At 44.4% G+C, this 27,527-nt stretch overlaps 2 protein-coding genes across 2 annotated transcripts in view; one reads left to right on the top strand and one right to left on the bottom strand.

Annotated features, from left to right (window-relative positions):
• LOC146057369 (thioredoxin domain-containing protein 9-like) overlaps positions 1 to 7,788 on the bottom strand; it is an 85,314-nt gene extending 77,526 nt beyond the window's left edge. The window contains exons 1-2 of the mRNA XM_083168513.1: positions 7,632 to 7,788; positions 5,113 to 5,313 (exon numbers count right to left, since the gene is read on the bottom strand). Of these exons, the coding sequence (XP_083024639.1) occupies positions 5,113 to 5,301 (189 nt within the window). The 5' untranslated portion in view covers positions 5,302 to 5,313; positions 7,632 to 7,788. The remainder of the gene's footprint in view (positions 1 to 5,112; positions 5,314 to 7,631) is intronic.
• Positions 7,789 to 8,054: 266 nt separating this feature from the next.
• The window catches only part of EIF5B (eukaryotic translation initiation factor 5B), a 37,012-nt gene continuing 17,539 nt past the window's right edge, over positions 8,055 to 27,527 (top strand). The window contains exons 1-8 of the mRNA XM_083168511.1: positions 8,055 to 8,334; positions 20,515 to 20,631; positions 21,442 to 21,523; positions 22,849 to 23,500; positions 23,757 to 23,968; positions 26,450 to 26,600; positions 26,847 to 26,945; positions 27,251 to 27,346. Coding sequence (XP_083024637.1) covers positions 8,300 to 8,334; positions 20,515 to 20,631; positions 21,442 to 21,523; positions 22,849 to 23,500; positions 23,757 to 23,968; positions 26,450 to 26,600; positions 26,847 to 26,945; positions 27,251 to 27,346 — 1,444 coding nt within the window. The 5' untranslated portion in view covers positions 8,055 to 8,299. The remainder of the gene's footprint in view (positions 8,335 to 20,514; positions 20,632 to 21,441; positions 21,524 to 22,848; positions 23,501 to 23,756; positions 23,969 to 26,449; positions 26,601 to 26,846; positions 26,946 to 27,250; positions 27,347 to 27,527) is intronic.

Below are 27,527 nucleotides of genomic sequence, written 5' to 3'. Positions count from 1 at the left end.
TAAAACAAAATCAAACCAAAGAAAAACCTCTCTTTAGACACAGACAGAAGATCTCAACTTAAAATGTAGTTTTGCATATGTGTAACATGCAGTTGCGTTGCAGCAGATACAGTTGATATTCTATACAATAACGCAGTAGTTCTCAACGTCGGTCATCAAGTACCCCCCCTACAGTTCATGTTTTCTAGTAAACCCAGCAGGTGCAGTCAATACTCACTGACACATTTGAAAAGATTGACAGGTGGAGCTAATTACTTCGCCTGTGATTCCATGTGGAGACCTGGAAAACGTGCACTGTTGGGGGTACATGAGGACTGAGGTTGAGAACAATTGCAATAGCGTACACAGCATATTATGGCAACACATCCATTTAATAAATGTGTTCTAAGATATTCAAAATCATACAAGGATTAACCTCATGTATATGAAAAGGATATGTAGTTATGAGGTGAACAATTAAAAACCCACACAGGCAACATGTTGACATGGTCAGAATATTATCAGGTAATGTCGACACTGTCAGTGTCAACATTAACCCCTTCCCGACGAGGCCTTTTTTGTTAATTTTTTTTTTTTCCTCGCGTTCAAATAAGCGTAACTTTTTTAATTTTCCGGCTATATAGACACATGAGGGCTTTTTTTTGCGGGACAAGTTGTACTTTTTAATGGTACCATTTACTATACCGTATAATATTCTGGGGAATCAGGAAATAATTCAATGTGGGGTAAAAAAGAAAAAAAACGCAATTCCACAATTTTGCGCTGGTTACGTTTTTTTTGGAGTTCATAGTTCGTTTAAAATGATGGGTTATCTTTATTCTATGGGTCGTTACGATTCCGGTGATACCAAACTTATATAGTTTTCGTTATGTTTTACCACTAAAAAAAAATAGAAACTTTTACGGTTTTTCTAATTTGCGTCGCGTCGCCATGTTCTGCGGCTTATAACTTTTTTATTTTTCCACCTACGGACCTGGGTGAGGGCTCATTTTTTGCGGGCTGAAGTGTACTATACCATTATGGGATATGGGCGACTTTCTGATCTCTTATAGTTATTTTTTTTTGGGTAGGCGATGCGACCAAAAAACGTAGTTTTGGCGTTGGGAATTATTTTCCGTTTACGCCTTTAACCGTGCGGGATAACTAATGTTATATTTTAAAAGATCGGACTTTTAGGAATGCGGCGATACCAAATATGTTTATTTTTTATTTATTTTTATTTGTGAAATGGGGAAAGGGGGGTGATTTGAACTTTTAATATTTTTTTATTTATTTTTTTTTTTTAAACTTTTTTTTTTTTTTTTTTACTTTTACTACAAGGCCCCCTAGTGTACTTGACCACTAGGGGGCGCGATCGCCTGTACTAGGTTCAGCCATAGAGCTCTATGGCTGAACATAGTGATTTTCAGCACTTCCTGTTACATCCTGCCTCAGGCAGGATGTAATAGGAATGCTGACACGGCCAGCACAGGGGTCTACATTAGACCCCTGGCTGCCATGGCAACCGATCGGCACTCTCCGATCTCGCCGCGGGGGGCCCTGATCGGCGCCGGAGGGGGGCGCCCCCCCTCCGATCAGCTATTAAAGCACTGCGGGCGCTTTGCCCGCGGTGCTTAACCCCTTCCCGACATTTGACGTACATTTACGTCATGGTCGGGAAGTACTTCCCGACACATGGCGTAAATGTACGTCATGGCTTGTAACTGTCACTGCGTCTAGAGACGCGGTGACAGTTAGGAGATGTCTGCTGTCCCTGACAGCAGACATCCCCCCTCGCCGCCCAGGGGGGGCAGGGGTGCCCCCCCCGGTCGGCGATCGCTGTGATTGGCTGTTCAAATCTGAACAGCCATTCACAGCGTTTCCTGTGTTACCGGCGGCTAAGCCGCTCGGTAACACAGGGATCGGTGGTGATCGGTGCTGTTAAGTACAGCACCGATCACCACCGATGAGCAGCACCCCCCTCCCACCCACCCGGCACTCACCCGGCCCGGCAGCAGGCTCACCCGGCAGCGGCAGGAGCGCACGCACCCCCCTCCCCCCCCCCCCCCTGCCAGCCACAGCAGCAGCATGAGCTGCATAAAAAGTAAAAAAAAAGAATGATAATGAACTGAAATATATATATGTGTGTGTGTGTGTGTGTGTGTGTGTGTGTATATATACATATATATATATATATATATATATATATATATATATATATATATATATATATATATATATATATATATATATATATATATATATATATATATATATATATATATATATATATATATATATACACATATACATATATACACATATACACACACACACACACATATATATATATATAAAGATATTCCCGACATATGACGTATATATACGTCATGGTCGGGAGGTACTTCCCGACCGAAGACGTATATATACGTCATGGTTTTAAACTGTCACCGCGTCTATAGAAAAATTTTGAGCCAGAACTGCATTTTTCTGTAAAAAATTACATTTTTTTACACAAAAATGCAGATCTGGCTCAAAATTTTTCATTTTCACAAGGAATGAAGGAGACAAAGCACCCCAAAATCTGTGCCCCAATTTCTCCCGAGTACGGCAATGCCTCACATGTGACCAAAAAATGCCAGTTGGGTGCATGGCAGGACTCAGAAGGGAAGGAGTGATATTTGGATTTTGCAGCACAGATTTTGGTTGAATGACCCCCGAAACACCCATACAGTGGAACCCCCCACAAGTGACCCCATTTTGCAAACTACACCCTTCAGGGAATTCATCAAGGGGTCTAGTGTACATTTCAAACCCCCAGGGGTTTCACCAATTTTGATACAACTGAGCTGTGAAAATGAAAAATTAATTTTTTTCATTTTCACTGCCCAGTTGTACCACAATTGGTGAAACCCCTGGGGGTTTGAAATGTACACTATACCCCTAGATGAATTCCCTGAAGGGTGTAGTTTGCAAAATGGGGTCACTTGTGGGGGGGTTCCTAACTTTTAGCATCTTATGGTGCCTAGAAACCTACATGGTGCCTAAAAAATAATCTCATAAAAAGGAGGCTCCAAAATCAAGTAGGTGCTCCTTCTATTATGAAGCCTGTGGTTTGGTCACCGTGCACACTAGGGCCACATATAGGATATTTATGAAAACCAAAGAATTGGGGGAATCAATTTTTAGTCACATTTCTCTAGTAAAATCTGCTGTGTTCCTTAGAAAAATGTATTAAAATTGAAAATCTGCAAAAAAAATGAAATTTTGAAATTTCACCTACACTTTGTTTTAATTCCTGTGAAACACCTAAAGGGTTAACAAACTTCCAAAATGCTGTTTTGAATACTGTGAGGGGTGCAGTTTTTGAAATGGCATCATTTATGGGGGTGTCTCACATACAAGTCCCTCAAAGTCACATCAGAACTGAACTGGTCCCTAAAAAAATCAGTGTTTGAAATTTTCTTGAAAATTTGAGAATTTGCTATTCATATTTTAAGCCTCCTAGTGTCCAAAAAAATGAAAATGAGGTTGAAATAATGATGGCAACATAAAGTATACATATGGTCTATGTTAGTTATTAACTATTTTGAGTGGTAAGATTATTTGTCTCACAAGCAGAAAATTTAACATTTTGCAAATCGCAAAATTTTCCATTTTTTTACGACATTTTGGTATTTTTCACAAAAAAAACACAGACTGTATCGACCAAAATTTACCACTAACTTGAAGTACAATGTGTCACGAGAAAACAATCTCAAAATCACTGGGATAAGTAAAAGCAAAAAAAAGTTATCCCCACTTAAGTGATACATGTCAGATTTGAAAAAAAGGGCTCTGTCAGGAACGCAAAAACTGGCTCTGTCAGGAAGGGGTTAAAGGGTTAAACGGCCACGATCGGCGAACTCGCCGCTCGTGGCCGTGAGAGCAGGTACCTGGCTGTAATATACAGCCATTACCTGCTCTCTTTCAAGCCAGCTCACTCCGTGAGCTGGCTTGATTCCCCCGCAACCGACATATGACGTAAATGTACGTCATATGTCGGGAAGGGGTTAAGGTAAGACTGTGGACAGGAAGGGATTAAGATTTACGCACTTGACGGGTTAGGGCAAGTGATTAGAAATAGAAGAGAAATATTCACACCAAACTCCAGAGGTCTGAACAGGAAGTCAGTGTCACATGACCACTGGGACCAGGAAGACACCATTGAAGCTGCTGCTGTAGTTATCAGGTAAGTGACGGCTGGGCCACCAAGGACTATACATTAACATTCTAACATATCAACATTTAATCACTGTGGACGTGATGAATGTACACATGGTCAGTGTGGACATTTTGAATGTCAGTCGATCATACCCAATCCATTGAAAGAATGTTGTAATTAGAACACTGGGGATATCATAATCCGCTAGTGTTGGTCATCCTTTACTTCTCAAGACGCAATGTGATGCAACTAGGATGCATGAGGAGACTGCTGGTTATTCTGACAAGCGACACTTTTATATAGACTCTATCTCACACCTATATACAAGGAGCTTTGCATCAAAAAAAGAGCTATGGCCACTGGATTGTAGCACTTCATATGCAGATTCAGAGGCATATATTCAATGCCGTGGGCGAGCGGTGACTGCGAGCAGGACTTTTTGCTCGCAGTCACCGCTCACCCTGTCAGTATTCAACTGACCCCCCCTCATTCGCAAATTCCCCCTCGCTCCGTTTTTTGAGCGAGGGGGAATTTGCGAATGTGCCTCCAAAAGCTGCGAGAGCCGAGGCTAATTACAGCGAGTTTGCTGCACTAGCCTCGGCTCTCGCAGTTTAGGGGAATCCTCGCAGTTCTGTGACTGCGAGGATTCCCCCGGAACGTTGCATAGTGCGAGCGGCCGGCGCAGGGATTAAACTGCGAGGATCACTGGTTTTATGTGATCCTCGCAGTTTAACCCCCTCGCCGGCCGCTCGCACCGGCATTGAATACTGCACAGAGACTCAGTCACACACAGATATACAAGACATCCGACGTTAGCAGAGTCTTACGAGACCTGACGTAGCAAGAGGGGCTGTATAGATGTAAGAGGACACATCTGTATCTCCAGCTTTCCACAACTAACCAGTTTAATGAAAAAGAATGAAACTCACCTGTTTTTGTGTCTGGGCCTTCTTTAAAGCTTCCAGACGCTTTTCTTTGAGAATTTCCATTTCATCTTCGTCCATCTTATCTAGCTTTTCTAGCTGTGCATCCAGCTGTTCCTCCATCATTTTGGTAGTCTGTAATAACTGATTCTCCATGACTTTAGAAAACATCTCCACGGAAGCGTCAGCTGCCATTGTCTTTCAAGTCTTAGGGAGAAAAAGGTGACAATATGTACAACATTATGGTTCCCCCTCCCCATAGTTTTAAACACAATAATAAATTTAGAATCAACATCTATGCTTTCATAAATTTACCACGCTTATTCCAGATATATGCTATATGAGAAATTATATATATGTGTGTGTGTGTATTATAAGGTTTATCTGCGCAATCTATCTGGTAATGTATGGGAGCATAAGAGAATCGAATATCTGCTGTTAAATACCGGAAAACAGACAAATTAGTTTAATCCATTTGATTAACAAAGTTCTTTAAACTATCATTTTATAAATCCATTTTCCAGCATTTAGTCCAAGGTCATTCGCTCCCATACATTATAATGTTCACATTAGGCTGTTTTAACGGGGCACTGCGTCCTGCCTGATTTTAAATGGCAAAATGCGCCCTGCCCCTCTAGCAGTGCCTTGCTAGAACAGCCTGCTGCCGGTGCATATGGTGAAGCCCAGCGCCGCCGTAGATGCCAGCGCTTCCCCCGCAGTGACATCGGCAGGGCCAAGCCGCCCCCTTTGGTGATGCCGGCAGGCCCGACGTGCCTCATTTGGTGACGGCGGCAGCCGGGCCCGCCCCTTTATGATGCCCCGTTCCTAGAAGGAACACTTCATTACTAGATTTTTGTTCCCAGTTGACAGATTGGGCAGAAAAGTCTTTCACCAAAATCTGTTTCCAGGTATGTACTATATGTACTTTTAACACACCTGCTCTCCAAATATATGTAAAGCTGATGAGAACAAGAATTCATAGGGATGAGCCCATCCTAGATCTTCCACGTTCCCCCTATGATCGGAGGAACATCTGCTGCACAGCAGAGACTGTTTGTCCTTTCCTGAAAATAAAGTCAAGCTTTGCATTCCCCCATTTAATAACTAGTTGCTGCCGATCAATAACCCTTTCATCTACGCGTTTCTCCGCCTTAACAAAGCTCAGCAACTTCCTCAGGAGATGTGTTACACACCTCCTGAGGAAGCCGCTGAGCTTTAAGGCGGAGAAACGTGTAGAGGAAGAAGGGGATATTGATCTGCAGGAATTAGACCGGAACCAGCGATGACTCTCTGTTAAGACCACAAGTACAGGACTGCACCAGCGGTCGGGGCAGCTCGCTGGGGACTGGAAGCCGGAATCCTCACCATATTCCTGGGACTCACTTGAGTATTATTACCACTAATATGTGCACATAGGTGGGGACTGAATATGGATATTAACAAAAAATAAACATACTAACCAGTTTTCAAACAAAGGATGTTCTTGTAAAAAAGTGCATGCATCTACAAACCATTTTAAAAGGAGTAGGGGAATTGGAGTAATGACTCAATTTTAAATGTGTGTCTTTTAGTCTTGTGTGTGTTGTTGGCCATATTATGTCATTATTTTAATAAATAATTCAAATACTCTATACAGCGCTGTTTAATTTTTTTCTTGTTGTTCATCTGAAATAGCAATTTACACATCACAGGAACACCTAGCCATGAGCATAAAAGTCAGTGTACATATTTGAAATACTGGTCTTTGAAAGCTATTAACTTGCAAAACCCAGACAATAATACCACTGTAAGTAGAGTATACAATGAATATGCTTTGGATTGCAAAGTAGGCCCTTATTGGATATCAGTAACAATACTGGTTAAATATAATAAAAACCTGGGTGGGTCCTTAATTACGGTCAGTTGATTTGTAGCAACAGTTATGCTGTGCACAAACAGGTTGATATATTGCCCATTCAATCCCATTATGCTGGGTACACACAGGCAGATCTCTCATACATTGCTGATATATCATAAGTCCATAGGTGGGTGTGTACCCCCCAATATGTCTGTAAGCGTTGTCTATAAAACAGCTAAACCTGAGCAAGGTGGTGCTGGGAATTTTCAAAATTTTGGAAAGCAAATAATGGGCAGTCACACAATTTGTTTGCAACCCTTTGATAGAACATACTGTATTTATACCCAGCTTTATCTGCAAACACTGCCTGGTCCCCAGCATCATCAAACCTGTCAGGTGTGTAACGGCATCATTATCAGCGGACGGTGAGGAAGCCTACACTAGGAGCCAGTCCTGGGCCTATGGCGGATGATAGCAGGCCCATCCTGTACCCGGCTGCTGCTACGTACACACGCCCGTCTCCCGAGTCCTCGCGTGCATTTAGAGTGATGGCGCAGAATGGGTGCTACAGACGGCCCAGGGAGACGTGCGGGGAAGGGCTGATGACAGAAGCTCCCGCACCGGTATGAGAGGACAGGCCCAGGAGTAACATGCATCCGCAGTGACAGCCCCGGAGCACCGACATTACCTGCTGCTGCCCGCTCTTGCTCCCACCGATTCCTTCTTCGCGGCCACTCCCACCAACAGCTGCCACTGTCAGGGCGACCAAGCGATCATGGTTGACGTCACAGGGGCGACACCACGCCCACACCACTCTACGCAGCACACAATCTGCGTATTGGACAGCAATGTAATGTTTGCGGGACTATGCGCGCCCATTACTCCAGCTCGGGAATGGCAGCCGGTGTATGTAGCTATGGCGGTATACCAACTCGCTCCCTGTGGCCATAAAAAGTGCTCAATGGTAGACGCGCGCCGGCCTCTTCCACGTGCCAGCGCCAAGCGGCCATCTTGGTACACCTGACCCGGCCCGTCACCGGCCACCCGGGCCGGGACAGGGAGCCGGCAAGGCGCGCTATACACCGGCGCTATGGTTGTGCACTACATGTAGGACAGGGGTAGAATAGTCCATAGCATAACAAGTGTAGCAGAGCGGCAACGTTCTATGTTACGTGACGTCAGTGCTGGCCTTTACCTGGGCGCAGGGTTCTGACGTCACCACACGCAGACAGCGGGGTCAGGCGCATGTGCCGGGGAGACAGAAGCAGCCTGTGGCCACCATATGCAGCGGCAGCAACAGCAGGCAGCCTAGTGTGAGATCCCGGTCTGAGTACATCCTGACCAGGCAGCTTAATCATGGGGAAGAAGCAGAAGAGCAAGGCGGAGGAGAGGTACCTATTGCTGGGGGTAGAGTCACTCTCACTACCCGGGGATGTGTGCTGCCGGGGGTCTACAGGCCTAGGATGCTGCTGCTGCCCGTACACCGTGAGGACAGAACTGATGTGCTGTGTCCCTGTCTGTGCACAGGACAGTGTGTGTTATATATTGAGTCTCTACCAGGGCAGGGTGGGCAGAGGCATCCTAGGGGGCACCCTATGAGTAGCTTGCTGACATGAGTTGATGTGGGTGCAATGAGCAGTCTCCTCCATGTACGCTGCACAAGGAGGCCTGTGCATGAGATGTGTGCCAGGTGTAGGTGTCTCCCAGCTATGGAGAATACTAAGCTCCAGCCTCCACGAGAGCCAGAGATCTGCTGCTGAGGACTTCTTATTTTATTTTAGTCTGTTATATAGTGTTCATTCTAGCACCCGCTATCTTTAAAAAATCCATGCAGTTCCTCTTCCTTGCCTGGGATGTCCCTGTCTGCTGTGTTTCTAGCCCAAGTCAGTGCTGATATACAGACCACACTGTGCTAGAAGCACTACAGCAGACAGCGACACCCCAGGCAGGGAAGAGGAACTGCATAGGTTTTCCAAGATAGCGGGTACTAGAATGAACACTATTATACATTCTAATATCATTTAATAACACACTGTAGTCCAACAGGTCTGTTTCTCATACTTCTAAATACCTATTCCCACACACAGCGATACACAGATATTTTGAGTATGGTGGTTAAATGATTGAACTTTGGACCCTCGATTCCCTGAAGAAATTATTTTTAGATTTAATTTTAGATTGTTTATAAAGCAACCTCGGGGTGGCAGATGTGATAGCCTGTAACATGCAGGCATTGGAGAGATCGAAAGAATCTGCCCAGAGTCTTAAACTGGCTATCATTTTAAAGGTTGTGTGTTTTGTATACTTTAATGGTACAAGTTTGGTTTGAAAGGAATTTATAAAATCAAGTGTGAATTTAAGAGCCAGAGCGAAGTTTTATTGCTAGCAGGATCTTTGGAGTCAGGAAATAATCTGTTTAAAATAATTGCAGAAGGTTGGGCACAGCAATCTTTTTTGATGTAGGTAGGTGCATTGGATACAATTAGGAAGTATAGCATGGGGATTTCTTTATTTAACCTTTAGTTATATCGTGCCAGCACAACGCTGTTCACTTTACAATTGGGGACATAGTAATAAAAACAGAGGCAACAGGCCCCTGCTCACTAGCTTAAAATATGTTGTTTCGAATGAATTAGCTACATGGTGCTAAGTGCTGCAGTACATATTGGAAGTGGTTAGTCAACTATGATCTCTAGACATAAGCTGGGTACAAATACATACAATCGTTCTTCCGTCCTGGGTCGGATGGCCGTTCAATTGTATAGGTGTGTATGCTGTCCCGTAAGAGCGATATAATAACGGCCAAAAACGGTCTTGTCCATCCATACTCGGTCGGTCGAAGGTTCATTGCTGTTTAATTTTCATCCGACAGGACGGGTCCATATCGGAACAAAAGTGCAGTGTGTACACACGTTCGATCGATATGCTGGCTGTTCTTGCGACTATACTGACATTGTCATTGCATGATGGTTAACACCCCTGCTGCAAAGGTACTTGTAGTGCCACGTACCGCTCTGAAGAATGGTGTATCTAGACGTCTAGATGTAGTCAGCCGGCAGGGTGACTAGAGACAGACATACGGCAAATAGCCGGGGTTGCGTCTAGATCTGTTGTTTGTGGACGGTCCGGCGCTTCTACTGTCGGTTGAACGATCGCAAGAAAACAGGGATTGTATAGATGTGTACCCAGCTTTACAGCAATGCTGCCAGTACAAATGGTCCCGAGTCAGATGGTTGAGTATGGAAAGCACACATTTAATATTAAACTTAGAAGAGGGAGTTGGGTAAAATAGTGTATGGAGATTAAGTGAGTGATTTAGGAATTTTATGAACTTGCCTGAAAAGGAAAGTCGTGTTTAGGATAGCATTTCACTGTGTGTGTGTGTGTGTGTGTGTGTGTGTGTGAAAACTGGGGACTAGCTTTCCTTTCCATGGACTGCCACCTACCCCAGGGAGTGGCCCCCTTTCAGCACTGCATCATACAGAGGGGAGAGGGGCCCCTACACCAGTGCATAAACTACCCCAGGGCGAGGCACCCACACCATGCAGCACTGACCACCCACTGCTACAATGGGACATTACCAGGTATTGCTGCGGCAGGCCTCCACGTTGGGGGGGTTGCCAGGTGCGGGGGGTGTCGGGTGATGCGGCGAGTGCTGCTAAGTAATTTCAGGGGTGGGGAGGGCGAGTTGCGGCCGGCACCACCCACCTCCATCCAGGGGAGGGGCCTGCTCCAAACTGCGGCCCTCCAGTGGCCGTCACTCTAGGCAAATGCCTAGAGCTGCCTAATGGTGGCACCGGCCCTGGCTATACCTGTACTGACTCTTTATCAGTCAACTCCTTTTATGGCTTATCTCCCTCAGTATAACCTTCGTAGTGCGCCCAACATGGCTGCCTCCCCTGTTGCATGCGTTAATGGGATGAAAAATACATGGTTATGATGGTATTAGGATGCTGATCTCTTCTAGGTGTTACCTTTCCACCAGAGTAATCGTATGTAGTGCGCACACCATTATTGTCTCATCTGGTACCTTTTGTGAATGGAATACAAGTTATTATCCAGAATGACTGCACCGTCCCTGCAATATGCATGTGCTCTTTGTTTTTTTTTTTCTGTGTGGTTTTCTATATTCTGCAATACCAAGTCCTTATACAAAAAATGAGAAACACTGTTCCATGTGCATCAACTTTGGGCACTACGAGTAAAAACTCTAAATTTGTTATTATTAAGACTGGAAATCATCTTGTAAGCGTAAATGTTATCCAGTAATGAGTGGATGAAAAATTGCATATCTTGAGCAGAGTGGTCTAGTTGGGAAATATTTTGATGGAAAAAAAATTGCAAAAAGACGCCAGAACTCTACTAGAAGGGCAGTTTAATGCGGAATGAAGCTAGATGTACATGGCCACATCTGCAAGAGAGAGGTTGAGAGAAATAGCAGTGCATGTATGGTGCTGACTAATGTTCTGAGACCATACGTCACATCTAATTAACACTCACAAGCTTATTAAAACAGGTTTACCTCAATGGCTGCATTACTTACTGGACTCACATTATTCTTTCTAGCTCATATCAAGAATTGTTTTTGAATGTCTATCAAAGAACGTATATTAATCCACATAGTGGTTTATTATTATTCCTCTCCTGTGGTTTATTATTATTCCTCTCCTGAATACCCTCGCTGACTGGAAGACAACTTACATCATTGTTTATGATCAGGCTCAACAGTTATGACCTTATTGCTACAGGTCTGAAATTTACTCTGGATCACTGATACCCCTTTCAGACAGAAAAGTCTGAAAATCCCGGCAAATACACGGTATTTAAAATGCCGTATCATTTTGCCGGGAGCAGCCTGACCTCCCCTTCACACAGAAGAACAAATTACCAGGTTGAAAATTTCTACCCGGTAATTTGCTGAATAACACGGGTATTTCTTCTGTGTGAAAGGATCAACCCGGGTCATAAATCCCGTTTATTTACGACACGGGTGTGCCCTATTCACAAAATTACAGGGTGGAACTGCTTCACCCGGCAACTTTGTCTTCTGTCTGAAAGGGGTATCATTTAATTTCTTATAACACTTGTGGGCCAGTTGAGCAACAATTGAATTGTTCTTTTGGCCCCACCATGACAGTAGGGGAGAAAAGCATAGGAATTCTACATCAGGTGTTTTAAAACCTAAAACTAGCAATTGATTTAAAATGATCCCTGCAGAACGATAATGGCGAATGCCCGCCGCTTTGCAAATGTGTTTGCAGGGTAACGTATGGGTGCTAAATCAATCACTGGTCGCAGAACATCTGTTTTTCCTTCTATGCAAATATAAGTCAGTCTTGCCTGACCTATATTTGCGCCGTCCAGTCCAAGAATGGGGGGTTGGCTGACACCTGCATTTTCATGGGGACGCCCAGCGCTTTCCTGGGAAACCCACCATTTTTGTGTGTATGCCCATGAAATGCTCGGCTTCCCAATGCGAACACCCTCTGTCTGTCTGCATCGATTTCCCCCCCCCCTCCCCCATATGTAAAGGCCTTGGTGACTATGCAAGTCCGTGAAGGTGCCCTCACAGCAGTCCTGCGCATATGTGATTATGTGCATGCGCAGGGCGCAAACATTGGTTCCCAGTGCGAATAAGCAAGGGACAGAACAGATTAGAATAAGGGCCTACATCTTAATTGTTTGTTAGGTCAGTTCTCAGATGTGTTTGTAGCTTTAAGCCCCATCATTATAGAAGCTTCATCAGAGATTTGGGAAGCTGTTCAGTGCTTATGTATTTCTTTGGCACTAAGCTGCATGATAGCGCTATAATATACAGTGCAGTCACATTATTATGACCACCAGTAAATAGCCAGAGTCATGTGCAGCAAGGCTGGCTGGGAGTGACTCAGTAAGGTGGTGGTAGGTTGGCACAACAGCGTGGTGGATCCATACTGCAAACTTGACAATCAAAGTGGTCAGACAGATGTTCATATCCTGGGCAATAGGCTGAAAGGGCAAGTACTTGGAAGTCTTGGCCATGCTTGTCCAAACACTGTCAGACAATTCTAGCTATCTTACATGTCTGTTGTCTTGCAAGCTAGAAGATCCCATCCACCCCAGGGAAAATCAGCAAGTATGGTTGTATGTGATTTGCAAGGATGGATTCATAACTACATCAGTTGCAAGTGCCTTCCACATGAATAATTGAGCCCAGAGAATGCCACCAAAACATCCCCCAGACCATAACGCTACCGCCACCAGCCTTTGTTCCACCCAGCAGTGGTTGCAGGGTGTTTGTTCTCCGATGTTTCTCACGTGACACACCAACATCCAACATTTGATGAAGCCTTAAGCATGATTCATTGCTGAAGGCAACCCTTCGCCAATCAGTAGAGGTCCAATTCCGATACTGCCATGCAAATGGCATCCTATTGCGCAGGTGCACCTTTGTTTAGCATAAGTGCAATGAGCATCTGTTTGCCTCAGTCCCATACACAGAGAAGGGTTCACTGAAATGTAATTCTTGCTTGGCACACTTACTTTTCTCCACATCATTATTGTATTAATCAATTCTGTTGCCTCAAGTCCATTACGTTGTATTAAGACAAATGTAATGTGCATATTGTCAGATAAATGTATTGTCCTATTGTAAGCAGTTAGGACATTTAGCTGATCCTGTTTGGCAATATAGAAGTATCCAGACTATTTCTTTGTACACATGGCCATTACCTCATCATTCCTGTCAGGGTGAAGTTCGTGTTGTGCTGACAACGTTTCATCCCACTGGGTGTGTGTTTCTTATTTACAGATAATGTGACTAATTGTGAGTGTCATGTGCTCCATACATTTATATAATGGAGTGGTTGTAGCTTTTCCCATATTTATGCTTCTTTTTAAAATCTACTCCTCCCCTGTGCTGGTAATTAAATAATTGTTACTGTTGTCATAATTGTATATTAACTTCACTTATAATTTTTTTTTTACAAACTACAGGTTGCTACACATGTATCATTCTACAATTGACCATCTAAAAATAAGGTCCTGGACATATAGCAATATTATTGTTAGAAAATGTTTAAGCTGTTCTCATTGTGACTTGGCATACAGCTTTAAGCCTGTGGCATCTAATTTTGGATAGCAGTATACTATTAAAAGTGAAGCTTATTATGTCTTCAATATGTTTTTTTTCAATACAGTTTTCCATTTACACGTGTGTGTGTGTGTGTGAAAAAAAAAAAACCGCAACAGACTTTGCTGCGCTATATATTTATCAATGCTTGGCAAGAGATACAATTGTAACTTTTTTTAAACACAGCCTGACCATAATGAAGAAAAAAAGATCAATTGAATATTACCCTGCGATCTCCTGTCACTTTAGACAAGAGATCTGGTGTCAATGGCAGCTCTCACGAGCAGGTCCCTCTCTCCTTTCATGCTTTTTTTTTTTTTTTTTAGAATGGATTTCTTTACTCCTTACTCTATTCAACAACACCTAACACTAGGTCTCTGCCACCTTAATTATTTCAGTCTCTTGTCCCATGATATCCTAAATTGCTTAGTACTGTACATACGGGGAGACTGCAGGCCATGCTGAGCCAATAGGAGAAAATCCACAATCTAGGAGGCTAGACAATGCAAGCACTGTCTATCTCTGTGGATGAAAGCGATGCGCGGGATTATGCATCGCCGTTGCCTAGGACCATATACTGTACACATGAAGCAATCAGTGCTTAATTTCTAAGTGATCTAGTCCGATCACATATACCCCTTTTACACCAGAGCCTCGACCTGGGTTATTGCCACTCCACCTTGGGCCGGGGCTTGGTCTAAAAGGGGTAAAAAAAAAAAAAAACCCTGGGTCCTGTTCCCCGGGTGTCCGACCTGGCAAATGTTCAGGGGCCGTGTAAATGGGTATTCCCGGGGATCCATTTCCACTAATTGGGGATCCCCAACCTCCGTACCGCAGCGTCCTGCAGTCAGTCTGGAGGTTGGGCGAGGGCCGCGCACAGCCTCCACTGCTTTCTGTGGCACTATGCAGACAGCAGCAGAGGCTGGGAGGAGGTGAATGAATGCCTGTGTGCGGCATCCATTCACCTCATGGACAGAGGCTGGGGGCAGCCCATCCGGTAATACGACAATACGAACTGGTAAAAAAAGAAGGGTGTGAACGGGTTAATCGGGTCGCGCAACCCATTTCCCGTTCACACCAATGGAGGAAGCAGTGCTTGGTGCTGCCTCATCCCCCACCCCGATGACACTCCACCGACGTCAACGAACCGGCAATATTGCAGGTTCGCTGAGGAGGTCCGAACAGACCAAAATGCAGGGTCGCATTGGGACTGAACCGTTTCAAAATCCTGGTGCATTTGTGGTCTGAAAGAGGTATTCGAAATGGGTGTCAAATCACCCCGTGTGTATGCCCCTTCAGTCGTTTGCTTATATTTGCACATTTATGTATTGTTAGGTGCTGCGGAACCCTTGTGTCACCGTATAACAAGAATTAAATGATTGGTTACTACTTTACGGCCAGTATTTAATCAGCTTCTAATTGACCTCTCTACAGTCTTTGATAAATACCTCCCTTATTCACCTGCCCACTCTCTCGCTCACATGTTGGTAATCCTAGCAGATGAGCGGCTGGGCCAGCGATGATATGGGAATGTGCATCAGCGCTCATCACTGCCCCATACTCACTGGGTGGCTCTTACCTGAAAGCCGCTGAAACAAGTAAACTGAGGGACTTTCAGCTCAGTCGTCCAGTGTGTATGGGCCTTAAGACTTTATATGGTCATGGAAGTACTAAATTGAATAGACAAAATAATAAGCAGTACTATGAGTCAGTACTGTCTGCTCAGAAGTAACTCTAGTATGTAGGAGACTATTCAGAAACTGATACATTTTGATTGACCTCTTCTGTCCTGACACTACTCTAAAACCCCTTTCACACCGCAGCACTTAAACGGTATATTACCGTTTAAGTGCCGATTTTTTGACACTGGCAGACCCGTTTTTGGAAACTTTCCAAATACAGGGTCAAAGCCAGTGCAGCCTTCAGCCCTCCCCTCCGTGCAGCTCCCCCCCCCCCCTCGCGTGTCGACCGAGAGCATGTCGACGCCCCCCGCGCATGTCAACGCCCCCCGTGCGTGTCGACGCCCCCCACCCCACCCCGCGTGTCGCCCCCCCCCCCCGTGTCGACTTACCCCGTGCCGGTACCTCCGTTGTGGACTGCAGCTCAGTATGCTCGGAAAGCACTTATGAAAAAAGTGTCTTCCAGAAAATGGCTGCCCCATAGGAAACCCTGTTTAAAAAAACTGTCTTCCGTATGGGGGGCAGCCATTTTCTGAAAGACACTTTTTTCATAAGTGCTTTCCGAGCATACTGAGCTGCAGTGCCGGGAACCACAACGGAGATACCGACACGGGGGGGCGCCGACACGCGCGGGGGGGGTCGACACGCGGGGGGGCCGTCGACACGCGCGCGGGGGGGGTCGACACGCGCGGGGGGGGCTCCAGTGCTGTGAATACTTAATGAGCGCTCATTAAGTATTCACTGTGCTGAATTTAGGACCCAGCTCATTGGCTGGGTCCTAAATACCGTTTCTGAGCCGATTTTTGCGCTAAAATACCGGTTCAGAAACGGGTAGGACCCTGCATTTTAACCGGTTAGAAAAAACGGCATTTTCTAACCGGTTAAGTGGGACTGGACCTTTCAGACCGCACACATTACCGTTTTAAAACGGTAAAAAAACGGCAATTTACCGTTTTAAAAGTGCGGTCTGAAAGGGGCATAATTCTGGATACAAGTTATGCATGTTACATTCTAAGTAGGGTGGCCGGATTTTGGCCCAAAATCTGTGGGATTTGAATCCCAGGATTAAAGCTTCCAATTCTGGTATTCAGGCATTAGTACCGCCGTGCAAAATTCTAATTTTTTTAAGCCGGGCAGAGCTGAGCATCTCATTATATGGCTCAGATGCTGCCCGGCTGACTGCTACTTACTCCTGGCAGTGCCGCTGTTCTGAAAAGTATGCTAAGAGCCCTGACATTGCATCACGCTGCGCAGCCCGGCCAGCGCCATACCTCTCAACACAGCACACTGTCCCGAGCCCGGCCGCCCGCCGCTGTGCCACTCCCAGCCGCCCACCTGCTGGAGATTGTCCTGCTGCTGCCTGTCACCACCACCGTCTAAGTGACAGGGATGGGTAGGATTTGTGATAATCTAAGTGATAATTGTTGCTATTCATAATCCCTAGTGATGGTATGCTTTTAATAATTTTCCGGAGATGAAACTGTGAGAGATAATGTACCAACCAATCAGCTCCTGACACTTTTCAAAAATAGAGGGTGATTGGTTATCTCTTGCCCCCCACTATCTATTATTTTGAACTTATTTTCTGTTCTTATATTATTTTTTTCCCCCTAACATAATAACCCTCACATTTACATGCTTGTACGCATCTATTTTTGTTGTGCAGCAATTGATAAACATAAGTGTCAAAATTTTCCTCTCTGTTTAATGCACATGCAATAAAGAGTGATTTTCATTTTATAAATATTGTCTGTGGGCACTTTACTACAGCTTTTTTTTCTTTTTATCATTTTAAACCTTGCTGTGTTGGTCCATTTTTCCTTCATGTAATCTGCTTCAGTCTCCATTACCTGATGAAATGTAGACTAGAACAGCACTCGCCTTCTGGTACGGTCTGTTACCGATATGGTCATGCACCATATCGGTAACAGACCGTAATAGAACATCAGTTGTGTGGAGTATGGGTCATAGGGTCGACACTATGGCTTAGGTCAACACATGAAATAGGTTGACAGGGTTGGAAGGTCGACGCATGCATTAGCTCGACAATGGGGAAAGGTCAACATATTTTTTTTTTTATGGTTTTTATGTCTCACATTGCAGCGTAAATTGACATGGACACCGTATCCGCGCTCCCCTCACATGGCTCCTGGCACGGTGCCTTGCTGTGCTCCGCACACTGTTATATTCTCCCTAGTGCAGGGCTAAGCAACACCGGCCCTCCAGATGTTGATGAACTACACATCCCAGCATGCCTTGCATCAGTTTCAGCATGGCCACATAGCAAAACTAATGCAAAGCATCCTGGGATGTGTAGTTCACTAACATCTGGAGGGCCGGTGTTGCCCAGCCCTGCCCTAGTGGATGGTAGGGCATGAATCGTGGAATAAAAGAACAACAACTAATAGCTTAGATGATTTAAATATTTAAATTTGATTTAAATATATAGATTATTTGCAGAAGTACAGCCCCTGGGCACATATGTTACATGTTATAATAAATGTAACATATGTGCTGGCTCCCTCGGGGATTGCGTGGTACCCATACCCCAGCATAAGGCATTACACTACTACTAAGCCCGCCACCACGCTCTTGTGAATACAGTCAGTGTTAGTCTGGGAGCGAGTTTAGGGGTGATGCGTTATGCCTGGGTGCTGCATGGTGCCAGATATACACATGGCTGCCAATTTCAAGGCAAACCAGCCAGCACATATAAACAAACATTCTATGATGCAAAGTGGTCAGCACTGCAGCCGCCGCTGGGTATAAATGCAGACAATGGTAATCCAGTAAAGGTCCCTTTTTAATCTACATCCACAAAAGTAGTAGTAGATGTCCAGTAGGGGAATTCAGCGTCAGTTTGGGAAGTTTCCACATTCTGATTCAATCACATGAAACCATCTGGCATGCTATATTACAGGAGAATATGGGCTGTGCCTGTCAGTGCTTGATCAGCAGAAGGAGAGTGCATTCATCAGCCTGTGTCTTACAGAGGGTTTATCAAGGGTTTCACTTGGCCTATGGAATGGATCATTTGTTATTCTAATGAGCAGAAGGACAATGTGTATGTATTACTGACGTAAGGATTCCTTAATGAGCTGCAGGTAACCTGTATGTCATTTCCGGAGTGAGCTCGTCCTGTTCCTGTATAGCTGGACACATTTTAAATTCTTTTAAAATTTGTTGCAGCATCATTAGTGCTTGAATGTATGAAATATGTTTGTGCCTTCATTCTTATTATCTCCTGACCATTTTAGTGATGGTATATACTTGTTTGACAAACGCAATAGCTGCCTTTAAAATGGAACTGCTATAGAAATTGCCACATTTACAAATCATGAATTGAAAATGGTAGTCCTTATTTATTCGCTTGTGGTCGATTTTTATATGTCCATGTATACTAGCTAGACACCCAGAGCTGTTGGTATACTCCTGTGGTATGGTTGTAGCGACCGGTATATTAGCTAGACACCCAGAGCTGTTGGTATGCACCTGTGGTATGGTTTTAGAGTAATGTATACTAGCTAGACACCCAGAGCTGTTGGTATACTCCTGTCGTATGGGTGTAGAGCCATGTATACTAGCTAGACACCCAGAGCTATTGGTATACTCCTGTCGTGTGGGTGTAGAACCATGTATACTAGCTAGACACCCAGAGCTGTTGGTATACTCCTGTCGTATGGGTGTAGAGCCATGTATACTAGCTAGACACCAAGAGCTGTTGGTATACTCCTGTGGTATGGTTGTAGAGCCATGTATACTAGCTAGACACCCAGAGCTATTGGTATACTCCTGTGGTATGGGTGTAGCGACAGGTATATTAGCTAGTCACCCAGAGCTGTTGGTATGCTCCTGTGGTATGGTTGTAGCGACCGGTATATTAGCTAGACACCCAGAGCTGTTGGTATGCTCCTGTGGTATGGTTGTAGAGCCATGTATACTAGCTAGACACCCAGAGCTGTTGGTATGCTCCTGTGGTATGGGTGTAGCGACAGGTATATTAGCTAGACACCCAGAGCTGTTGGTATGCTCCTGTGGTACAGCTGTAGAGTTGTGTGCAGCCATTTGAGTTTGCCCGCTTTCATTGATTTATTAAGTAAAATAACTGCTTCAACACAGAAGACTGGTTTTACATTCTGTATAGAATGTGCACAAATAGAGATAATGCATGACATATTGTAATCAAATTGACCTGTTGCACTAAGCTAGATGTTCTCAAGACACACTCAGTCCAGGTTTTAAGTATATTGGGGCAGTACGGATGGTGTAATGGTTAGCATTACTGCCTCACCACACTGAGGTCATGGGTTCGATTCCCACCATGGCTCTAACTGTGCGTAGTTTGTATATTCTCCCCGTACTTGTGTGGGTTTCCCCCGGGTACTCCGGTTTCCTCCCACAATCCAAAAATATACTGGTAGGTTAATTGGCTATCCTAGAATGTCTGTGTGTGCGCGTGTACATGTGGTAGGGAATATAGATTGTAAGCTCCACTGGGGCAAAGACTGATGTTAATGTTTATTCTCTGTAAAGCGCTGCAGAATATGTGTGCGCTGTATAAGAAACTGATAATAAATAACTATCCATGGCTCAGCACAGATGTTTAAATCAAATTCACATTTGTTTCATGTGAATAGCACATTTGCAAAACGTTCACTTTGGTAAATCGGTAGTTCCAAGTATACACTAGGTCTTCATGTCAGGTGGTGATTGGGACTGTACCCTAATTCTATACTGCCTGAAAGTTTTGTTATATGTATATGTTCTGTATGTAATTGCAGTGGCAAAGACGATGTTGATCTTGATGCACTTGCTGCAGAAATAGAGGGAGCTGGAGCCTCCAAAGAACAGAAGGGAAAAGGCAAAAAAAAGAAGGATAAGAAGAGACAAGACTTTGAGTAAGTGCCTAAGCCACCCCTGCAGAGGTGCCAGCGGCAGATTAGCTGAGTTCCTTGGAAGCGTATAATCCAGGGCTGGGCAACATCGGCCCTCCAGATGTTGATGAACTACACATCCCAGCATGCCTTGCATCAGTTTCAGCATGGCCACATAGCAAAACTAATGCAAAGCATCCTGGAATGTGTAGTTCACTAACATCTGGAGGGCCGGTGTTGCCCAGCCCTGGTATAATCCATACTATCCTACAGGCAGTGCACGCAACTGATGCTGTCCTTACACACAATAGACATTGCAGGTCTAATAGCTGTTATCTGTAATGGGCAAGATATTTTACTTAACCCATAGTTGATAAATGAAGTGTGTAATGTATGTTAATGGAAATCTGTACTTAGCAATAACTTTCCAGACTGCGTTTGTAGAACATCACTAGAATGTGTTCCCACTCCTCCTAGCCCTATTGATAACATGATTTCAGATCATCCTAATCACCTATCTTCTAATATGTATACAGTACACTTATGGTCTATAGTATACACATAACCGGTTCCTGAATTGCAGCCAATTTGGTGTTAGTGTATTTGCCAGCAAGGTTATCCCTTCATGCAGATATTCTGAGAAGTGCAAATGCTGTACTTCAGGCAGCAAAACCTTAATCTGATGTACTGGTTATCTATGAAGTACTAAAATGTATATAATAATTTATTGTATGTTTGCTGTTATCTCATGGATTTGTATCAAAAATACCAAAAACATGTTTAAAGACAAAGATGCAATTAAATAATTGTCCCACTAACAATTACTGTTTGTAGTGAAGATGATATTCTCAAAGAGCTTGAGGAGCTGTCCTTAGACACGCAAGGAGGGAAGGCAAATAAAGACTCTGTACCTAAGGTATGTTTGTATTTGTGTATATACTGTATATATCTTTTTTTTTTTTCAACAAAAAAGGACCGAGTACAGTTGCAAGTGCAACAATGAAATACCATAGTGTCACTCATCTGGGCAAAATACAATGTAAAAGGATGTATAATATAGAGAACTGCTTTAATTAGTTGCAAAAGTAGATGGAAGTAGTTTCAGTATTTACAAGATTTAATGCATATTTAAATGAATTATAAACCCACTGTTTAATGTATAATTAGAGAAATGCTGTGACATGCTAGAACTAGTATTGTTATGTGAGATAGATGTGTTCTCACACACGTTGCTGCAGTCACACCAAACATCCCTTCCCCGCATGCCAGGCCCTGTCCGACTCTGCTTGTGACCCGCATCTTATTCTCCCTAGTGTCCTAGTCGCGATTGAATGTGACCAACCTAGTTCTGGAAACTTCACAGATGGAATTGCTATGTGACACTTGTTTATATATGTACATAACTATCTGTATTTATATTCAGACAAATATCCCTTTCACACTGTTTAACTGGGTCGCACCTGGGATTTTCTACCAAGCTTCAACCTAAGTGCAACCTGTGACGCCTTTTACGCTGGCGTCTATTCATGGCATAATTCTGCATTGTTGGGTGGGTGGGGATGTCACAGAAGAAAGGTCCTGAGTCCTCTCCCAGCTCAGGCTGTTTTAATGCTGTGAATGGGTCCTGGTCACATTGAGTCGGGCATCCGGTTAACACTGCACTGCGAGACAGGTTCCCTGCTTGCTACCAGGGTTGAAATGCTGGGTCGCTCGACATGGGTCATTTCAACTTGGTCCATTTACCCTGCACAAAATCTTGGGTTGCTGCGCATTCATGTACAATAACCCTGGAAGTTTATGACAGTGTAAAAGGGTTATCATTCACACACTCTCACACACACACACACACACACACACACACACACACACACACACACACACACACACACACTTGTCACAGATCCAATGAATCAGTGCTGTTTTGTAACATTGCATTGTAATTAAGGTGGTGTGCCACTCAGCTTGGTTCGCTTGTACCAGGTGTGTCGTGCCACATGGAGTATTGAGGAACCATCTATAGGTGTGGATGGTCTCTGTTTGTGCTAAAGAAAATATTACCCTTTACTTTGTTCTCCGAAGGCTTGGCTTTGCATGAGAGGTACAGTGTTTTATTAGGAATATGTACATTGAGTATATGGGTCATTTAGGATGTGGACGGCAATGGTTTGGCTGCATGAGGGGCCCTTTTGCTTTTTAATAAGTGATGTAAAAATTGTGTTAATTTATCTATTTTGTTTTTAGAAACCGGAAGTGGACGATTCTGAGGCTGTCCCCTTGGAGCAGGACAAGAAAAAGAAAGGACAGAAGGGCAAGAAAGGCAGTTTTGAGGACAATGAAGACCATAGTGATGAAATGGAAAACAAGAGCTCAAAACCGGGAAAAGAAAAGCTCAAAAAGCTGTCGGAGAGTGGTGATGATGAAGATGATGATGATAACTTTAATACGACATCTAAGAAAGGCAAGGGCAAAAATGAGGCCACCAATAAAAAAACTTTCCCTACCGAGGAAGTTAATGATCACAATAAGGAGAAAGCGGACTTACCTGGGGACAGTGAGGATGAGTCGGACGAGTTCAGTCATGGTAAGAAAGGCAAGAAGAAAGAGCAGAAGGCCAAGCCCATAGCTAAAGTAGAAAGTGGAGACGAGGACGGCGAGTTCAAAATGAAGACGGCTGCTCAGAAGAAGGCAGAAAAAAAAGAACGCGAGCGAAAGAAACGAGAGGAGGAAAAGACCAAACTGAAGAAACAGAAGGAGAAAGATGAAGGTGTCCCAAAAGAACCTGCAAAATCATCTGTTCCTGACAAAGTACCAGATGATGGGACTGCTCCCAAAAAGGAGAAAAAGCCTGAGGTGGAATTAGAGGCTGCAGCAGTGGCAGACGTGGAAGGCGAAGGTGTGTGTGTGTGTGTGGTTTTAAACCCTTTTAAAATCGACAGTAAACATGTGATATCCCATCTGTTTAGCTTCAGTTCCTATTTAGCTGTGTAGCTGAACAATGAACCTAGAGCTTACATTCCTTATGGTATAATACAGCCTAAGTATACTTTGCTTTTAGTATTCATGTTTGTTATTTTATATTCTTCCTAGTTCTAGTAATATGCAGTGATTTGTGTATAATCTTAAAGCCTTATTTGTCTAATTCTCTGTAGATGATGATGGTGACAAAAAGAAAAAAGATAAAAAGAAGAAAAAGGGGGAGAAGGAAGAGAAAGATAAGAAAAAGAAAGGCCCCAGTTCAGCTACTGTAAAAGCAATGCAGGAAGCTCTAGCCAAAATGAAGGAGGAGGAGGAGCGGCTGAAAAGAGAAGAGGAGGAGCGTCTGAAAAGAGAAGAGGAGCTGGAAGCAAAGCGCCTGGAAGAGGTACTCCAGTGATACTACAACATGTATGGCCGTGCTCATATGCTGGTCAAGTGCCTGTACAAATTACATAATTGCTTTATGTTTAGAACCTTCATCTAGTGCAGTGGTACATACCTCCCAACTTTGGTCGTTCAGCAGGCGGGACGCTGCTGCTGCGCGCCTCTAGCCATGCCCCCAGCCCCCTGGCTGCGGGAATAGACGCTGTGCGCATGCCCACAGCGTTTATTCCCCGCTGCTTAGCAGCTGACAGGGGGGGACTCCCAACAGCCCCCCCACACCGCGGGACACTGCCGCCCGCGGGTGGGACAGCGGGACAGGCCCTGACAATCGGGACTGTCCCGATAAAATCGGGACTGTTGGGAGGTATGGTGGTAGCCAACCCTAGCCCTCGAGAGCTACCAACAGTTCACATTTTCCAGACAGCCTAGCTGCTGCACAGCTGCACTCATTAATCGCTGACACATTTTAAAAGATACACAGAGGGAGCTAATAAGCTCACTTGTGATTCTGTGAGGAGACCTGCAAAACATGCACTGTTGGTAGCTCTCGAGGACTAGGGTTGGCTACCCCAGATCTAGTGTTTCCATTTAACTAAAAAGTACTCTTTGTATTTCCCATGTAGTTATTTGGGGACCCATGGGGTAAAACAGGGTGTACTCTTTACCTAGCACGGCGCCCATCGCGGGCATTGAATGCACTAAAAAATCGGGTGCGATGCGACCGACGCGATGCCCGCAATTTCCCATAGGGAACAATGTTAAATGTCTCAATTGCCCGAAGCGTGGCGAGGGGACGCGGATACCTGTGAAGCCCGCGAAGGGACGCTTTTACCTGTGAAGGTATCCGCGTCCCCTCGCGGGGCTCGCCACACTATTCTATTCTCAACTCCACGCCGACGTGGATAGTGGGGGTATGAAAAGGTCATAGGACGCGTACCGCCGCCCCTTGCGGGCTCGCTGCGCTCGCCACGCTTCGGGTTCACGTTGATCGTGGGGTGGCGTTAACAATTGTGGGGGCCATTTCACACTTCAGGGTGGTTATTTGGCCTCTGTGGGCCATTTAACATTGTTTCCTATGGAAAATCGGGTCAATTGAGGCATTGAACAGGAAAATCGGGTCAATTGAGACATTTAACATTGTTCCCTATGGGAAATCACGGGCATCGCCTCGGTCTCATCGCACCCGATTTTTAGTACATTCAATGCCCGCGATTTTTTTTACCTGCGATGTCCACGATCAAAATTGTGGGCGCCGTGCTAGGTAAAGAGTACCAAACAGGGTTGTCAAACTGGCAGTTATTAATCTGGATAGAACCCTCTTTATTTTGTGGTTTAGATGGGTGGGTCATTGCCCTTTCAGCCTTCGTAGGCTTTACTATAGAACAATGGTTGTGATAATGTAACTGCAAGCTTAAGGCCCCCATACACAGGTCCGATTTGGTCTGTATCCGTCGGATCAGATGGAAACTGGCCAAATCGGACCTGTGTTTAGACAACCGATCCGAATTGTGGCCCCATTTGCATCGGATTAGATCCAGAGATCATGTGTGCTGCACATATGATCTCCGGATTCGTCCCCCGCCTGGCGGCGGGGAATCGCATGTGAAAAAAACGCTTGTGATGACCTTCCCACATGGCTCATGGGGGATCGGATGGTCATGCGGGTCGGAGCATTGTATGCCCACCTTTTATAGTTCTAACATCCCTGGCACACTTCATGTTATACCGCATAGAGTTAGACAGGTGGACAAATGCAAATAGAAGTTGAAGAGGTGAACATTTATTTGGGTGCTTCCAGTACCCCTTAGGTTTAAAATTACAATTGTAAATTGATCATGTCTATATTTTTTGTTTTAGACTTCAACACTTTTTTTGCAAATGTTGAAGTATTAGTAGAAAGTGTTACCAATGTTTGATTTAGGTAGCTTCAAAGAATTTCTGGTATGAGTAGTCATTTCTAAAAAACTTATTTTGATGTTTTTTTTTTTTCCTTTTCTATGCAACATTTATTCTATATGGGTGTGGTATATTTGCCCGACAGTCGGGATTCCGACAGTCATTAGTCAGACGTCGGAATCCCGACTGCACAGCGGGGGTAGCGCAATGAAGCCCCTTGCGGGCTCGCTGCGCTCGCCACGCTGCGGGCACGGTGGCGAGCTGCACTCGCCACCTATTTTATTCTCCCTCTATGGGGGTCGTGGACCCCCACGAGGGAGCAGTTGGGATTTCGACGTCGGAATCCCGACTGTCGGGGCGCTGTCCGGCACCCATTCTATATTGCTTTGCAGTGCACAAACATTACACTAGCACCGGCGCTCCACCCTTAGTCTTACAGTATTGGTTTGTCATCTGTGTGTTCTAGGAATACAATATCTTATTCTAGTCTGCAGTTGTTATTGGTGAAATAGAAAGACTCCTCGCTACAGGGAAGCGGACACACCGCATGTAATGATTTCACTGAAATAGGTTTCATCTTCCCCAGGAAAGATTAGAACAAGAACGGAAAGAAAAGAAAAAGCAAAAAGAGAAGGAAAGAAAAGAACGCTTGAAAAAAGAAGGGAAGCTGTTGACCAAAACTCAGAAAGAGGCCCGGGCTCGCGCTGTGGCTACTCTGAAGGTTCTGCAAGCGCAGGGTGTGTATTTCAGATCAGTATGAACCCGTTTTCTATCTAGTACATAGGTTTGCTATAATCCCAGTTTAATAAGCTGGAAATGATCTAATGTACATTGCGTACGGTATGAAGTATAGATGCAGCTGCACAATAATCTAAATGAGTGAATGATCACTATTCATAAACGGTTTTCTATTTAGTTGGTGCCTTCCTCTTATAATTCCTTTGAGATCTGAATGCCAGTAAACCTATGTTTTCCTTTGCCAGGCGTTGAGGTGCCATCTAAAGACTCTGTTGCAAAGAAAAAGCCGATCTATGAAGACAAAAAGAAAAAGAAGCCCCAACAGCCAACTCCGAATAAGGAAGGTCAGTGGTGGATTCCATGGTCTCTTACTAGCGGGCTGGTGCAGCACAAGCACGGAATATGTACACCGTGTCTGTAGTTTATTAGCAGCTAGAGATATAGATAGTAGAAGTTACTAAATCCACTCATCATTTTTGCAGCTCTTTTTCCTGGTGCTAAGTTTTAGACTTCTCGCATAGAGTTTTGTATTATGCCTGGCCATGTTTATTACATTTGCTTTAACCTATTGGTGTAATCTCTCCTATTCCTTTATGGTTAATTTAAATGTGACATTGTTCTGATTTACCGGATATTCTATGACTTTCAGAGCCAGTGGAAGTCAGCTCTCCAGTTGATGATTTCCCACAATCTCCAGTGCCAGAGAAAGAGAAAGAAGAGCCCCTCATAGCCGAAGAGGCGCCTGGTAAGAGAACGCTTGCTGTTTTTAAACTTGTTATGGACTCTGGAGATCAGTTGTAATTCAGTTTCCATGAGATGAGAGGTGGCCCAATCAACACTGAAGTAACAGCTGTAATTTGCATAGTATAAAATTATACAGAGCAGCTGATTGGTTGTCATGGGACACTTCTCTTACCCTATCACTA

The sequence above is a fragment of the Crinia signifera genome, chromosome 2 (genome assembly GCF_055691185.1).
Source record: "Crinia signifera chromosome 2, ASM5569118v1, whole genome shotgun sequence".
NCBI classification, from domain to species: domain Eukaryota; kingdom Metazoa; phylum Chordata; class Amphibia; order Anura; family Myobatrachidae; genus Crinia; species Crinia signifera.
This window is presented reverse-complemented; position numbering and strand designations above follow the sequence as displayed.